Source organism: Pelophylax lessonae, assembly GCF_965119305.1.
Source record: "Pelophylax lessonae genome assembly, chromosome: 4".
NCBI lineage: Eukaryota > Metazoa > Chordata > Amphibia > Anura > Ranidae > Pelophylax > Pelophylax lessonae.
The window spans coordinates 381,281,337-381,298,729 of record NC_138771.1 but is presented as its reverse complement, the minus strand read 5'-3'; the positions used below and the strand labels follow the sequence as shown (position 1 = coordinate 381,298,729).

Here is a 17,393-nt window from a genome sequence, read left to right as displayed (position 1 = left end):
GAGGGAGAAAGGCAGGTGGCTGATGTAAACAAGCCGCCTGTCATTCTCCCCTGTGTAGAAATAGTGATCATATGGTTCTACTATGTAGGACCGTTGATCACTGTTCCTACACCTCAAGCCACAGCCAATCAGAGTTAGAATCACGCCCCTAGGGACACACATAACCCCTCCCTCTAAAAAAAAGTTAACCCCTTCACTGCCAGTGTAATTTTACAGTAACAGTGCATATGTATAGCACTGATTACTGTAGAAATGTCACTGGTAACCCCAAAAGTGTCAAAAATGTCAGTCAAGGGTCTGATCTGTCCGCCGCAATTTCGCAGTACCGCAAAAAAAATCACAGATCGCCGCCATTACGCGTTAAAAAAAAAACAACAAAAATGACAAAAATCTTTCCCTTTGCTAGTAAACGCGATAACTTTTGCGCAAACCAATCAAAATAAGCTTTTTGCGATTTTTTTTTTTACCAAACATAGGTAGCAGAAAACAAATTGGCCGAAAATGTTAAAAAATTTAGATTTTTACATTTTTTTTGGGGGGAATTCCATATAAAAATATGTGAAAAATATTGTTATTTTTGCAAAATTGACCCTCTTTTTTTGTTTATAGTGCATGATCAAAAAATCGCACAGGTGATCAAATACCACCAAAAGAAAGCTCTGTTTGTGGGAAAAAAAGGACATCAAATTCGTTTAGGTACAGCGTCGCATGACCGCGCAATTGTCCGTTAAAGTCATGCAGTGCCAAATTGCAAAATAGGCCTTGGTCAGGAAGGGGGTAAAATCTTCTGGGGCTTAAGTGGTTAAGGCAGCCCATTCATTTTTAAGGGACTGGCAGTGCACCATGCACAAAAAAATGGACCAGATCCAGATACTTTAACCATTTGACCACTGGAAGATATACCCCCCTTCCTGACCAGGCTATTTTTTGCGATACGGCACTGCGTTAGTTTAATTGACAATTGCGCGGTCCTGCAACACTGTAGCCAATCTATGTCCTTTTTTTCCATACATATAGAGCTTTCTTTTGGTGGTATTTTATCACCCCTGCCATTTTTATTTTTTGGGCTATAAACAAAAAAAGACTGACAATTTTGAAAAGAAAACAATATTTTTTACTTTCTGCTATAAAGCATATCCAATAAAAAAAAAATTCAAATCAAACATCAATTTAGACCAATATGTATTCTACTACCTATTTTTGGTAAAAAAAAAAAAAAAATCATAATCAGCTGTGAGCTAGATAGGGGGAGACCAGTGGATGTGGTGTACTTGGATTTCGCTAAGGCGTTTGATACAGTTCCCCACAAGCGCTTAATTTATAAAATAAGGTCTGCAGGTATCGACAGCAGAGTTTGCTCTTGGATACGGAATTGGCTTAAAGGGCGTGTCCAAAGGGTGGTAATAAACAGCGCATACTCAGACTGGTCTGAGGTTGTAAGCGGGGTGCCCCAGGGCTCAGTCCTGGGACCAACCTTGTTCAATTTATTCATAAACAGCATTGAGGAAGGGATCAGTAGTGCGTTATCAGTTTTGCAGATGACACAAAATTGGCCAGGGCAATAACTGCACAGCATGAAGCAGATATCCTACAGAATGACCTGGACAAAATTACAGAGTGGGCAACGACATGGCAAATGAGGTTTAACGTGGAGAAGTGTAAGGTTTTGCACTTGGGGACTAAAAACATTAAAGCACAATACACGTTAGGAGGGGAACCCTTGGGGGAATCAAAAATGGAGAAGGATCTGGGAGTCTTGGTGGATGATAGATTAGGCAACAGCATGCAATGCCAAGCGGCAGCTGCCAAAGCCAGCAGAATATTAGCATGCATAAAGAAAGGGATGTATTCCAGAGATAAGACTATAATCCTTCCACTTTATAAAACTCTGGTCCGACCGCATCTGGAGTATTCTGTCCAGTTCTGGTCGCCAGTCCTCAGGAGGGATGTGTTGGAGCTGGAGAGAGTCCAGAGAAGGGCAACTAAACTAATTAGGGGATTGGAGGACCTTGACTATGAAGAGCGTCTGCAATCGCTCGATTTATTCTCCCTGGAGAAGAGACGTCTGAGGGGGGACATGATAGCAATTTATAAATATCTTAATGGGGATCCCAGCTTAGAAAAAAAGCTGTTCATTCGAAGGGATTGCATGAGGACTCGAGGGCATACAATGCGATTAGAGGAGAAGCGTTTTAACCACAGGCAACATGGGGGGTTCTTTACTGTTAGGGCTACAAGATTGTGGAATTCTCTACCACAAGAGGTGGTTTCTGTGGGAAGTATGGTGGCTTTCAAAAGACTCTTAGACTTACATCTCAAGGATCAGAACATTCAGGGGTATGTGAGATGAGTACAGTCACACACACCTACACGGGTTGAACTGGATGGACTATTGTCTTTGTTCAACCTCACCTACTATGTAACTATGTAACTATATATTGATTGGTTTGTGCAAAAGTTATAGCGCCTACAAACTATGCAATATTTTTTAAATTTTTTTTTTTACTAGTTATAGCAGCGATCAGCAACTTATAGCAGGACTGTGATATTGTGGCAGACAAATCTGACACAAACTGACACTTTTGACACTTTTTGGGGACCAGTGACACTAATACACTGTACACTGTACTAATGACACTGGCAGGGAAGGCGTAATATCAGGGTCGCTCAAAGGGGTAACTGTGTGCCTAGCCTGTGTTTTCTCACTGTGGGGGATGTGCTTTACTATGGGAAGGCATTGATCCATGTTCCTGCTTTGCAGGAACGCAGGATTAGTGTCCTCCCTACCTAATTACATAGGCAGATCCCCGTTCTGCCTGTGTACTGTACAATTGGCAGGTGGCGGTAGACTTTGAGTCTGCGGTACCCGCTGCTGGGCTCTCACTGTGTGATCACAGCAGGAGGGGTCGCAGGGGGCACGCCCCAGACCAGGAAGTGTCAAATCACGTACCAGGTACGTGATCTGGGACAGATCGACTGCCCTGCCGCAGTATATCTGCAGTGGGTGGTCGGGAAGTGGTTAAAACAAGGCTTTCTGAAAGCCCAACATTATAAATTTGTTTGTTTTAGCAAAGACTCTAGGGAATAAAATATTGATCATTGCAGTTTTTTTGGGAAAAAATACACTTTTATGAATTAAAAAAACCCACAATATTTACCCCAACTTTTTTGTAAAATGTGAAAGATGATATTACGCCAAGTAAATGAATACCTTACATGTCACACTTTAAAATTGCACAATCTCGTGGAATGGCGACAAACTATGGTACCTAAAAAATCTCTATAGGAGGCACTTTAAACGCCTTTACAGGTTACCGGTTTAGAGTTACATGGGAGGTCTAGCATCAGAATTATTGTTCTAACATTAGCAACGAAACCTCACGTGTGGTGCGAATACAATTTACATATGCTTGCGCTACTTGTGTACTCACTTCTGTGCGCAAGCATGGAGGGATGGGGGCGCTTTCATTTTTATTTCTCCTGTATTTTACTTTTTTTTTTTCTTAGACTGTCCCTTCATTTTTATTTTTTTGAATCACTTTTATGTAAACAAACTTTTATGAAATGTAAACATCCCTTGTAATAGAAATAAGGAAGACAGGTCCTCTTTATGGAGAGATCTGGGCCCTTCCCACCGGTTCTGAAAACGTTCCAGTGGCTCATAAGCCTCTCAGAATGCTTTTATAAGAAAGCCAGCTGCCTGCTGTAAAAAACGATAACTGGTTATGGCTGGTATCTTCAGCCATAATCCGGGTAAACCACATGCAAACCACAAACATATATATATATATATATATATATATATATATATGTTTTGCGGTTGGCAAGTGCAGAGCTCCATGACACATAATAAAAAAAAAAGTTTCAATCAAAACTCAAATGAATCTACAGGGTCTTTAGCATGAATATAATTGAATATGAATATGAATATGTATGCACACAGCAGATAGATAAAACTACTTAAAACTTATGCCCCATACACACGTGCAGATTATCTGAAGACTTTTGTCTGCAGACTTACCAAAACCATATAATATGAGGTCAAATCTAAACACTTTCAATTTGTATGCAATCCGGCAGGCCCTTGCACTACATAGAAAAGGTAAGTCTGCAGACAAAAGTCTGCAGATAATCTGCAGGTGTGTATGGGGCATTACAGTATGTCATCTCAGTGAATGCTGAATACTTCAATGCTGTCTTCCTACAAACTAAAGTCTTCACAGGTACTTTGGATCCTGTGCATCCAAATTGGATTTGGGAGCAGACTGTGACTTACAGCCAGCTACCCTACTGAGCATGTGTGAGGCATGGACAGCAAGGAGACTCGTCCTGTAGCCTCCTGGGACATGTATCCCAGTAGGCTGCAGGTGGGGGTAGCAATGGGGTGGAATGGGCAGACATCCTCCTTGCTTAGGTGTGGAATAAGGTAGAAGGTACAAATACCTGTTAGAAAAGATTGAATGTTTGTCTATGTAAATATTTAACCTGATAAATATGGTGAGCATTTATGTGCAAACATGTTCACATTCTGGTGTTTTTTTTTTATTTTTAAATATATGTTGTATGATAAGTAAATTTGACCTGACTTAAAATGTGTCTAAGGTAACAACAATGCTGAATTACTGGCACTTTGTTAGGCTGGCCATACATGGGTCATTTTTTTCATTTAACGAGCAGGTTGAACAAAAGAAAATGACTCGATTCTCCCATCCACATATTTGAGGTGGGTGTGGGAATCCCTCTTCCTGAGCTATTGTACTCTGACAGCGGGAACACTTCCCTTCTGTCAGAGTACACTGATCAGCACTGCCGGCTATAGCCGGCAGTGCAGATCGAGAGAAATTTTTCCAAAAGGTTAGTTGTTTACAAGTTGATTTATAGATTAACTTGTGTACAACCAGCCTGCCTATACATGGGTCAGATTTTGGTCATTCCCTGTTGAGCCAGCCAAATTTTGATCCATGTATGGCTGGCTTTAGTCTTCAATATTTCAGCCTCCAGATCAGTCCCTCTGTTGTGAAACCTCTGGGATCCTAATCCCAGGATGTATGTGGGACATTCTGCTCAAGCTGAAATTAAACATTAAGTTAAGAGTCGGTTCACACTAGCGCAACTTGTCAGGCGACTTGTCAGCCTGACAAGTTGCGCTCCTTCGCGGTCCATTGACCGCTACAGGACCCGTTCTAATAGGAGCGACACAAGTCGCTCCGACTTAGAAAAAGGGTCCTGTGCTACTTCGGGGCGACCTCGGAGCGACTTGCATAGACTTCCATTATGGGAAGTCCCTGCAAGTCGCTCCGAAGTCGTGGTGCATGGGAATGCACAAGTTGCCCCCGAAGTAGTAAAGAGCCGTGTCGCCTCAGTGTGAACCGGCTCTAAGGTGTATTGTATTTATGTGAAAAAAATAGTTACATAGTTACATTGTTAGTCAGGTTGAAAAAAGACACAAGTCCATCTGGCTCAACCAATAAAATAAATAAATAAATGATAAAAACCCAACCATACAATCCCATAATAGTCATTACATCTCACTAATAAATTCACATTTCCCCATGTTTTGTCTCTTTAAAGTGGTTCTAAAGGCAGGACATGTTTTACCTTAATGCATTTCCTGCATTAAAGTAAAATTTGTCAAATGGTTATATTGCCACCCCCCCTCCCTAAATACTTACCTGAGTCCTATTTTAATCCAGTGTTGCACCAACAGTGGTGCTCTCTCTTCGCCTCCTCACAGGACTCATTGGGAGCAGAGGGAGCAATTGTCTCTTGCTGCTGTCAATAAGTGAAAGGGTAAAAATAAAGATCTCATAGTTCTGAAAAAGTATAAATGGATCAACAGCAGCTGCCGCTAATGCATTTAACCGCTTGCCGACTGCTGCACGACTATTTACTGCGGCGGTCAGCCCCGTACAGGCAAAGTGACGTAGGACTATGTAGCTAGCCTGTGAGCCTCTAGGGGGCGAGCGCGCGCCCCCGGAGGTGCGCTCCCGCCCCGCTCGTTCCCTAACAAGTTAGTGTGTGTCACTCGCAATCTCCCGGTGCAGAGGGAGAAAGGCAGGCGGCTGATGTAAACAAAGCCGTCTGTCATTCTCCCTGGTGTAACAGCAGAGATCATACGATCATGCTATGTAGGATCGTATGTCTCTGTGGTTACATCACTAGCCACACCCCTTTACAGTTAGGAGCACGCCCCTAGGGACACACTTAACCCCTGCATCACCAATATAGTTAACCCCTTCCCTACCAGTGTCATTTTTACAGTAACAGTGCACATGTATAGCACTGATTACTGTAGTAATGTCACTGGTACCCCCAAAAGTGTCAAAAATAACTTTTACGCAAACCAATCAAAATACGCTTATTGCGATTTCTTTTTACCAAACATATGTAGCAGAAAACATTTTTGATTTTTACATTTTTTTGGGGAATTTCATATAACAAAAAGTGAAAAATATTGTTATTTTTTCAAAATTTACGCTCTTTTTTTGTTTATAGTGCAAAAAGTAAAAATCGCACAGGTGACCAAATACCACCAAAAGAAAGCTCTGTTTGTGAGAAAAAAAGAACGTCAATTTCATTTGGGCACAGGGTCGCACGACCTAGCAATTGTGCGTTAAAGTCACGCAGTGCCGAATCGCAAAATAGGCCCTGGTCAGGAAGGGGGTAAAATCTTCCGGGGCTTAAGTGGTTAATGATTCCCCATTCATAAATCCCTACTATTTTCTTCCATTGTAGGAAGAAGTCAAGGGATCAATAATGTAAACAATATTGTGTTTACACTCACGATTGCTCAGATTGGTCATCACAATGATCACATGATACAGAGCCGTTCAGATCGGGTCCATACACTGGCTGAACCAAGCTGTCTATTGATTGATCAATAGACCCCCCCCACACACACACACACACACAAAGTGGGTGATTTTTCAATTGCCATTTATAAACATGGATGGGAGATAAAAACAATCTATCAATCTCCCATTTATAAATATACGGTGGTAGTGCAGTGGTTAGAAATATTACAAGAGCAGAAAAAATCTGTTGGTTCAGACATACATCCAGTGAGCTTGTAGCCTCCTGTGCACTCAGCTTCTGCTGCAATGAAATCTTAAAGCAGTGTTTTAAGGTCTGCACAGTTCACCTTTGAGGAATATAAAAACCTCCTTGTAGACTCCAGAAGAGGAGGTAAGGGACCGCTCTGTGCATTGCTATTGCACAGAGCAGGTAAGTATAATATCTTTTTTATTTTAATGAAAGAAAGCCTTCACATTCCCTTTAAGTTACATTTTAAGGAGAAAAGAAAATAACAAGTAATGTATGGATATAATATCTATAATACATATATAAAAATAAAATGTATATTTTCCCTTAACAGATATGTCAGACAACTGCAATGGATCGGGCTCCGACTCCTCTTTTGTAAGATAATGTTATTTATTACAGTGTAACATCGAACACACAAATTTAATTGTTACATTAAAATATTTTGTAAACACATGCCCCATAGAGATATTTGATGGTTTATATTTTTGTTGGGAAGTATTGAGCATCATCTTAATGGTTTACATGTAGGCTGAATAAATGAATCATATTATCTTAAACATATAGTACAAGACACTGGTCTTGTATTCATAGAGCATGAGTTATCAACAGGCTACCTCAACCTGATTGAACATTGGCAAAAAACATGGTAGAGCTGACCCTAGAGTGCACCCATTTAACTTTGTTCACTGGGTTTTGTAGGCACAGCCATGTAATGTGCCCTGGTGCAGGTATACTCATCCATATGAATCAAATAAATGTTGTGAATGAATCAAATAAACATATATTATATTTAAGGAATTCAAAATGATCACCTACCCTTTACTCTTGAAGAATATGAATGCTACTTCAGCGTGGTAGCGAGTTGCTGCTCAAACCTTTCATTACCACTGTTATATCTTGAATCAGTGTTGAATCAGTGTTATAATCAGGGCTTTTTTTCAGCTGGAACTTGGTGGAACTCAGTTCCACCACCTCTGGCTCAGGCCCTCTGCTCCTTGCTCACCACTATCACTTGTAAACACACAAGTCTGGCTTCTGTGTTTACAAATGACAGCTTGTCTCCCAACAGCTGAGAGCAGGATGGGGACAAGAAAGATGCAGGTTCGTGGGGTGCAGTGCAGATGCCAACACCCCCACTTGATGATCTCCCTAAAAGTGAAAGAGGCAGAGCCACCTACAGTGTGTGAGGAGGTATAAGAGACTGGCTGCTTCAGCTTAATACAGCAACAAACTTATGACATGTAAAAGATGGTGGAGCCTTTAAGGAGGTGAGGAGAAGATGGGGCAGTGGAGGGGGGGAGGGGGGGGTTGCATGCAAAGGTCAGAGCTGAAGAGTGGTGAAAGGGAGATGTGGATGAGAAATGCAGAGGTAAGCAGCTGTGGAAGAAGGCTAAACTCGGCACTCTGAGTGTAGTGCATCTGAAATCTGCACTGCATATGCAGCACACCCCCGAACTCTGCACTCTGTTTGCAACCTCCCCCAAACTCTTCACTCTGTACATAATGCACTCCTGGTAGTAAATGCCCCTTTAAAGACCCTCCCTCTGTTAGTGAAATTTGGCCACACCCACTATTTAATGCAGTTTGGAGGGTACGTTTGTTTGGGGGAGGAGGATTTTGGGGGATCGTGGTTGAATTCCTGTACTTATTTTCTGGTTATAATTATAATAGTATTATAATTGTATACAAACAGGATATCTGTAACATAGTGAGAGATGCACTTTTAAATGTACTGTATAGACATATACTGTATTGTGATATATTTTAGCCAGCAAGTTGGGCTCTGTGGTATGTGTTTTAGTTTGATTTTTCATAAAAAATAAATAATGAAATAGTAAGTAGTTAGAACCTTGTGGTACCTTTAAAGTCCTGCATAATACACATAAATAGTTATTGAGATACATTTAATATGAGGTTTCTTTATCGTACATCACGGGACACAGAGCTGGTAATAATAACTATTTGTCCCTGTAGGTGGCGTATAACCCAAATAGTTATTATTACCAGCTCTGTGTCCTGTGATGTACTCCAAGAAAAGGATTTTACAGGCAAGCGGTAGAAAAAATCCTATTATCTATCTAGGAAATAATTCGAATTGAATACTGTAAGTCCACATAATTTGTATGATTTTCTTGTATGATTTTCTTGTTCAATTTAACCATGTCACATCGCGTCATTATATAACATGACTTTAATTATGAACAAAGCCATGTGCTCACCATATCAGCACTAACCTAATGGTTACATGGGTTTATTGATCAACAAAGTCATGTGATGAAATAGTACCCCTTGTTACTGATTCGCTGAAAAAATTACAAAGTTAAAAACACACACAGTCACTGTAAAAAAAAAAAGTTTTAGATAAAAAACACATCCCACTATGTAAATCCAATGTCAGTCACATCGTACAGAAAAGTAGATCCATTTTTCATATTTTGCAGGATTTATTAAGATCCAAAAGTTTGAGCGTCGCTTTAAAGGGAGACAGTACAGTAATGAGGGTTCAGAGGGCCTTGCTCATGAGAGCTTGCCATGTAATAAGGAGGATCAAGTGATACACAGGAAATAAATGTAAGGGATGAGCTGGTGGGGCAAATAAAAGTACAGTTTTTAGGTGGAGGTGGGATAAACCTAACTGAATACTTTTGCTGAAGTAGCATTAATATTCTTCGGGAGTATAGGGTAGGTGATTGTTTTAAATTCCTTAAAAATAAGATACATGTTTATTTGATCCCTACAGATAATCACAATCACTATGAACAACTCCCTAATGACCTGCTGACACAAATATGATAAATCACTCTTCATAATCCTCTCCCACTGGACTCCCACAACTGACAGTTCCCCAATGCTGTAGAAAGATGTCACCAGTCCAAACTTGTAAGAAAAACACTCGCCTTTGGAACTCTTTGTGCTGCCCAAAGGGAGTCCAACCATCCTCTAAAACTTCAAAAGGAAAGCAGAAAGTCACATCAGATTAGATTCAGCTTTATTCATCCCAGACATAGCACACTGCAGCCCCACCTAGGAATGGCTCTTTCTGACGTTACACCCAGTATGGGCTTGATCAAGCCCATATTGAGTGAAATGTTAGACAGGGCAGCTCTAGATAGGGTTGCAGTGTACCATGTCTTGTTTTATTAAAATTGGATATAATCTGACATCATTGGCATGCTACTTCCTGCCTTGCTATTGGGTTCCCCGTCACTGTAGATATGAAAACAACAGTACTGGGGGACCTGGCTGATGTCATTGAGCAAATATGGTAGCTTGCTTGTTTAGAATTTGAGATTCTTGCCAATCGTATTCAACCCTTCCTTGCCTCGCTCATCAGCGTTGACCAGACCGGTTTCGTCCCTGTTAGAGAGGCCAGGGACAATACGATTAAGGCCATTAATCTACACCACTGGCTGACTTCGTCCAACACCCCTGGTTTCTTTCTTTCTCTTGATGAAGGCATTCGACAGGTTGGCCTGGGACTATCTAGAAGCTACATTGCAATATCTTGGCTTTCCGCAACGATTGTTATTATTTATTATGTCCCTCTATAACACACCAACAGCGACTTTTAGACGTTATTGTTAAAGATCTACATAATTGGAATAATTCATTTATTTCATGGTTTGGTCGAGCCGCACTACTTAAAATTAACATACCGTATATACTCGAGTATAAGCCGACTTTTTCAGCACATTTTTTATGCTGAAAAAGCACCCCTCGGCTTATACTCGAGTGAGAAAAAAAAAGGAAATGGAGAAATGCAGGAACGATCAGGAATGGCTTTGTATATAAGCCCCGACCCACCCGCCCCGCATCTGCTGCCGTTAATATAGTATTTTGCCCGATTAACATGACCCGCCGCCGCCGCTGTCTCCTCTGTAGCAGAGGAGCGGAGGAGACAGTCAGCGGAGAGACAGTGGACGAGCTGCGCCCGCACGTCACACTGTGGGAGGAGCCAGTGCTGGCAGCCACGCTGCTGAAGAGGAAGTGAAGGAGCTGCCCGGAGCGGGAGGTACTGAGGAAACTTTTCTGTCACCATCTAGTCTGCACATCAGCACATCAGCACCCCAAGGTTCCTAATACCGGTAATTATATTTATTCAGTAAGGTATATATTCTTTATTAATTATGGTATACTTGGGTTGGAGGTGTAGGCTTAATGTGAGTTGAGGGGGGGGGGGAGGGGGGAGTGGAGGGTTAGGTGAAGGCCTAATGTGGGTTGAGGGGGGGGAGGTTGGAGGTGTAATGTATGTGCTGTAATGTACCAATGACCACAACTCAAGGTTTCCTTTTTTTAAATATGATATTTACAGTAATATTTTTATTTTTTTACGGAAACATTTCTCTTTATGGTTGACCTGGGTTGAGGGGGGGGGAGGGGGGAGGCGTAATGTACTGTGTAGTGTGCTGTAATGTACTGTGTAGTGTGCTGTACTGTAATGTACTGTATAATGTACTGTAATGTAATGTGCTGTAATGTACTGTATAATGTACTGTAATGTAATGTGTAATGTACTGTATAATGTACTGTAATGTAATGTGTAATGTACTGTGTAATGTGCTGTAATGTAATGTGCTGTAATGTACTGTATAATGTACTGTAATGTAATGTGCTGTAATGCGTAGGTGTGTTTCTGGTGCAGTGCGGGTGTTCTCTAGTCTATCCCGCTCATTTGCGGGCGCCTGCAGCCTCTGTGAGAAGTTCGATGACTACTGATATCACCGCTCTTCTTTTCTCCTGCACGCCAGCAGCCTCTGTATTGTCCGTGCCGTACTGGGCAAGAACCTGCCCGCATCTGTGTGCTGGTACCTGGGGTGCACCGCATACAGTTTCTACTGTAAATGGACTTCTTTTAAGAACTATAACTAGGGCTTACAGTATATTATGAGAATTCAATCGCTATACCGTAGTATGGCATTCCTTTTCAGAGTCTTTTTTTTTTTTTTATCCTGTTAGAAATGGATCCCAATACTTCTACCAATCCTGGATCAAAACAAAAACGCAGGTCATACGAAGCTGGCTTCAAACTTAAGGTTGTGTCAAGAGCAGAAGAAAGCAATAACAGTATTGCAAGTAGGGAATTTTGTGTTGATGAAAAACAAGTGAGGGAGTGGCGGAAAATGAAAGCTGACTTGGAAAAGATTCCAAAGGCAAAAAAAGCTCGACGTGGTTTAACGACTTCATATGAAGCTCTAGAGACAGAATTGCATAAATGGGTTATGGAGTGTCGTCAAAATGGTTACTGCGTAACACGCATGGGAATTCGCTTACGTGCCCTTCAAATGGCTAAGGATGAAAAATTAAAAGCACCAGGCATTGAAAATTTTGTTGCGTCAGCAGGATGGTGTACCCGCTTTATGAATAGGTTTTCTTCATGTTTGAGGCAAAAAACTAAGATTTCACAGAAGTTGCCAAAAGACCTTGATGAAAAAGTGATGTCATTCCATTCATTCATCATAAAACAAAGAAGGATCCATAACTTTGACTTGGGAGATATTGGAAACATGGATGAAACACCTATGACCTTTGATCTTCCAAGCAACAGAACTGTGGCAAGTTTGGGAGAAAAAACTATTTTACTCAGAACCACAGGAAATGAAAAAAACCATTTCACAGTCGTTCTGTCATGTTTGGCTAATGGAACTAAGCTGCGGCCTGTCATTATTTTTAAAAGAAAGACCTTGCCTAAAAAAGTCAAATTCCCACCTCGAATTATAGTGCGCGCACATATTAAAGGCTGGATGGATGAAGACGGAACAAAAAAATGGCTGGAAGAAATTTGGAACGAACGCCCAGGAGCAGCCTTAAAGAAAAAACCATCATTGCTAGTTTGGGATATGTTCAGAGGCCACACCTCTGATGAAATAAAAAAATTGGCAAAGTCTTCTAAAGTTACTTTGGCTGTTATTCCAGGTGGGCTTACATCTGTATTGCAGCCCCTAGATGTGTGTTTAAATAAACCTTTCAAAGACCGTGTGCGAAAGATGTGGCATGAATGGATGTCATCTGGTCAGGCCCGACTGACAAAAACTGGAAATTTGATGAAGCCCGACATTGAATTAATAGCAAAGTGGGTTCGTGATGCATGGGAAGAGATTCCAGAGGACATGGTGCAACGCGCGTTCAAGAAATGTGGCATTAGTAATGCTACGGATGGCAGTGAAGACAGCGCTTTGTATGAGAACGACAGCAGTGATGGCGATGACTGCGAATTCAATGATGATGATGACAATGTCTATGCTGATAACCTCACACCAGCTATAGCTGAAGCTCTGTTTGGACATACAGATGATGAGGAGGAATCCAGTTTTGAAGGATTTTAACTCTTGCTTTTAGCTTGGTTGCTGATTGAGCTAAGGTTTTTGTACTTGTAAAGTTATTGTTGATTGGTATCAATATTGTTATATATTGTTTTTATTGACCCTCTTTTCCACTTATAGAGCTAATTTACTGTTGTTCTTTGAAATAAAGATTCAAAAACATTTAACCTACTGATGCCTCAATTAATGTAATTTTATTGGTATCTATTTTTATTTTTAAAATTTACCAGTAGCTGCTGCATTTTCCACCCTAGGCTTATACTCGAGTCAATAATTTTTCCCATCTTTTTGTGGTAAAAGTAGGGGCCTCGGCTTATACTCGGGTCGGCTTATACTCGAGTATATACGGTACTTCCCCGCATGCTATATATGTTATAGGCAGTCCCTGTCTCGCTCCCCAACTCTTTCTACCAAAAATTTCGCTCCGAATGTATAAAATTCATGTGGAACAAAAAACGTCCCAGAATTAGCAATGATTTGTCAAACGAATTGTCAAAACCCAAAGAGAGAGGGGGCATTGGAATACCTAATCTTAGAAATTAAGCTTGGGCCTGTCAACTTGCCAGAATTGTAGAATTGTAGATTGGTCAACTCATTCCTCGACAAAGGTTTGGGTTTCCTTGGAAGATTCTTTCAGCTCATTTAACATTGAATCTACGCCTTGGCTTCCCCTTAAGTATATCCCAAAATCCCTAACCAAACATCCGCTGATTGGCTATACCCTAACTGTCTTTCGTGTGTTATGTTTTAAATAAAATATTTCTTCCAACCCGGGTCCACTTACACCAATTCTAGATAACCCTGAATTCTCTCCAGGACCCTCCCTTACACCATCTGCTTGTAATTGGAAAACTTGCACGATGCTTTCCCACCAATGCTTTGTAGATGGCGTAGACAAAAACCTGGAAGCTATTGTTCCTCTGACAACGACCAACTCTTTCCCCCGGTGGCTCTTTCTGCAGATCCGTGATTTCTTGAACATTAACAATGGTGACGGCTCATTGTCGAGTTCTTTGACACGGTTTGAGATCCTATGCTCTCAGACTAATCCTCAATGCCATGTCATCTCCACTACTCATAATTTATTCTCTACAAAGATACTACCGAGCAGTGGTAAATTTTGCAATACTTGGGCCTCGGATCTGCAGAGAGACCTTTTGGATACGGACTGGAAACACATCTTCCACACAGTGCATAAGGGTTTCCGTAATGTAGCCACTTGGGAAAACAACTATAAATTGTTGTCACGATGGTATAAATCTCCTACTCTACTACACAAATTTTATTCAAACTCCTCGGACAATGTCGGCGCTGTTTACACGAAAATGTCCCCTCGATCTCTGAATGGTTCCATAGGATTAACTATATTGCGGATATGGTAGAGCTTATATCCTGTGGAAGTGACAACCCCACTAATTTTTACAAAACCTGGGCTTGCTGGTTACACTTCCGATCATCCTCAGAATATACAACCTTAGCGTCCTAAATGACCTATACATATTGCCCTGTTCTTAAACACTTTGTTACCTCCCACGAACTATAATGTTTATCATGCTAATGACTCCTTATGTTTGATTACACCCCATGAGGTACCCTACTCCTGAATGATATTCGGACAGAGACCGGACTCCCCCTCTAAAACAGAGGTGTGGGGAGTTCGGCCCTTGTCCTTTCTTACTATCCTCATTCATGTGATATCCATAATATTAATTGTATGGTGCTTTGGTATTTAGCTCTTGTTTTCCTCCCTGGTATTTTTTAGCTTGTACTTCTCTTTTCCTGGATTCCTTTCCATAAAACATGTATCTCCTCTCCCACCCTGCTCTCTATATCCTTTACCCTCCTTCTCCCCTTTTCTTGCCTTCAATTATACAGTACATTTATCTGGAAATAATTATAGGTGAATTGTTAGCAACGTCCTGTTGTAATTACATTGTTATTACTTACAACTGTCTGTGCACTGTTGACTATGTTTGTTTTGAATGACATCTCAATAAACACCTTTTTTTGGGGAAAAAAAAGAAGAGGGGGGGGGGAGTTAATGACAAACTGAATGGAAATTCATTGTGATCACTAAAAGTTAGGCAGTATGGATCATCCACATGGACACAGAGAGCCATACAGCATGAAAAGCATATTTCTACACCTGGGAGTGTACAGCCATCTGTACAAATCAATGACAGGCTGTGTCTGTATTTAGGTAAATGCCCATTCAAGTTTGCATCTTTGTTTGTATGCAAGTAAATGCTTAGATGTGTGTTTACTAGCATACAGCCACAGCCTGCTGTAGATTTGTGCAGGGGGCTGCACCCAAACAGCTGTCATTTCTGATTGCAGGGATGTAGTTGTTTTTCAAGATGTATGGCTCTCTGCTTTAGTGTGAATGGGCCCATAAGTTCAAATGTCAATGTGAAAAGAATTAGAAAATAGTGAAAAAATACACATTACATTATATAAATATAATGTATACTGAAATTCTATTGTAGCAAAAAAATGTTCGCATTTACCCAAGATTCAAACCACTCAGGCTTGCCTTTTTTAAATCTCAAAGCTTAATTAGATTTGAGAGCTCACATGCTTTTATATACATTCTAGGTATAGGACTTAACTGCTGTGATTGGTCTGGCTTTCCGATTGGCTGTCATAACTAATAGACTGCTAAAAGTAGTGAAGATTTATGCTGCAAAATAAAATGTCAAATTATGCTTTTCACCATAATGCTCCTTTTATTGCCTCATTAACCTTTCTTTTCTAACAACAACAGGAAGACGATTATGAAAGTCCAGATGATGATGATGTAGACTATGAGTCTCCTAATCTAGATGATGATGGGGGCAACAGTGATGTAGATTATGAACCACCACCATCCAATGAACCTATTCAGATAAATCCATCTAGGCCACCCTGTGGCAACCAAGTTTATGCAGGTAAATATAGAATAGTGCATTTAAATACTGAAGGAAGGCAAAAGAATATATGTATTTTTAAGATTGATTTTAATTGAAGTTTTAAAGCAATACAGAAAAATGGTAGCAAACAATGTAACAGATAGTCGCAGCTTAAGAAGTACAATAAATATTTTAACATGCAAAGACACATGAGCAAGTCAAGCAGGCAAAAGTAATCATGCTTTGATGCTTTAATACATAATTTCAGGATAAAAACATCTAATTTAAATTAAATTCGCTCTCTGCCCAGATTTTCCACTGTTTATTGATTTTTTTCAAAAGAGTATTGAACATTTATATAAATCAAATACAGGAAAAATTTCTGCGCTAATGGAGTGAAAAAAATTGATAATAAATATCAGCAGCCAACACAAAATCAACCAACAATGACTCAAATAAATATAAAACCATAAAGTGTAGCGCTTTATTCATTTGGACACTATTTATCATTTTTGTGGTGATCTTTTACTGTCTTTAGTATTGAACATTTATCAGATCAAGTAATTCTGAAGTATTAGGTGCCAGATTTTTAGCCCAGTGCCTTGCAATGACAGTTTTCGCACCAACGAGAATATGCAAGATTACTGTTCTGAGGGTACAATGGAAACCATCAATACCTAAATGTAGAAAAGCCAATTCAGTGTTCGGTATGATCAGAACACCCATGATCTCTGATATGATGGAGAAGATCATTCTCCACAAGCTGGTTATGCTTTTTTATGGCAAGAAAATGTGTAAGGGATTCTCAACCTGATGCAACCCCTCCAAAAGAGGTGATGAATGGGACGAGGAGAACTTTTATAGCTGATAATGTGTCAGATACCAGCGTGTAATTGCTTGCTCCAAATGTGAAATACAGTGGAAAAGGAATTACCTCTAAGTGCAACGGACCGTTGATCGGTGGTGAAGGATTTGTTAAGATCGCCCTCCCATTTGACCATTGGGGAGGGGGGGTGTGGAATAGCTGTTTCTGTTGAAGGGTGTTGTAAAAAAGGGAGATACCTTTCTGTGTGACGTGTGGGGACTGCAGAAAATGCCATATGCTCGCTGGAATTTCCTTAGCGGGGGAGTATGTTTATGC

General features: G+C 40.5%; 1 protein-coding gene across 1 annotated transcript in view; it reads left to right on the top strand.

Annotated features, from left to right (window-relative positions):
• The window catches only part of LCP2 (lymphocyte cytosolic protein 2), a 325,994-nt gene that overhangs the window by 150,476 nt on the left and 158,125 nt on the right, over positions 1–17,393 (top strand). Inside the window, exons 6-7 of the mRNA XM_082256323.1 lie at positions 7,376–7,419; positions 16,129–16,291. Coding sequence (XP_082112449.1) covers positions 7,376–7,419; positions 16,129–16,291 — 207 coding nt within the window. The remainder of the gene's footprint in view (positions 1–7,375; positions 7,420–16,128; positions 16,292–17,393) is intronic.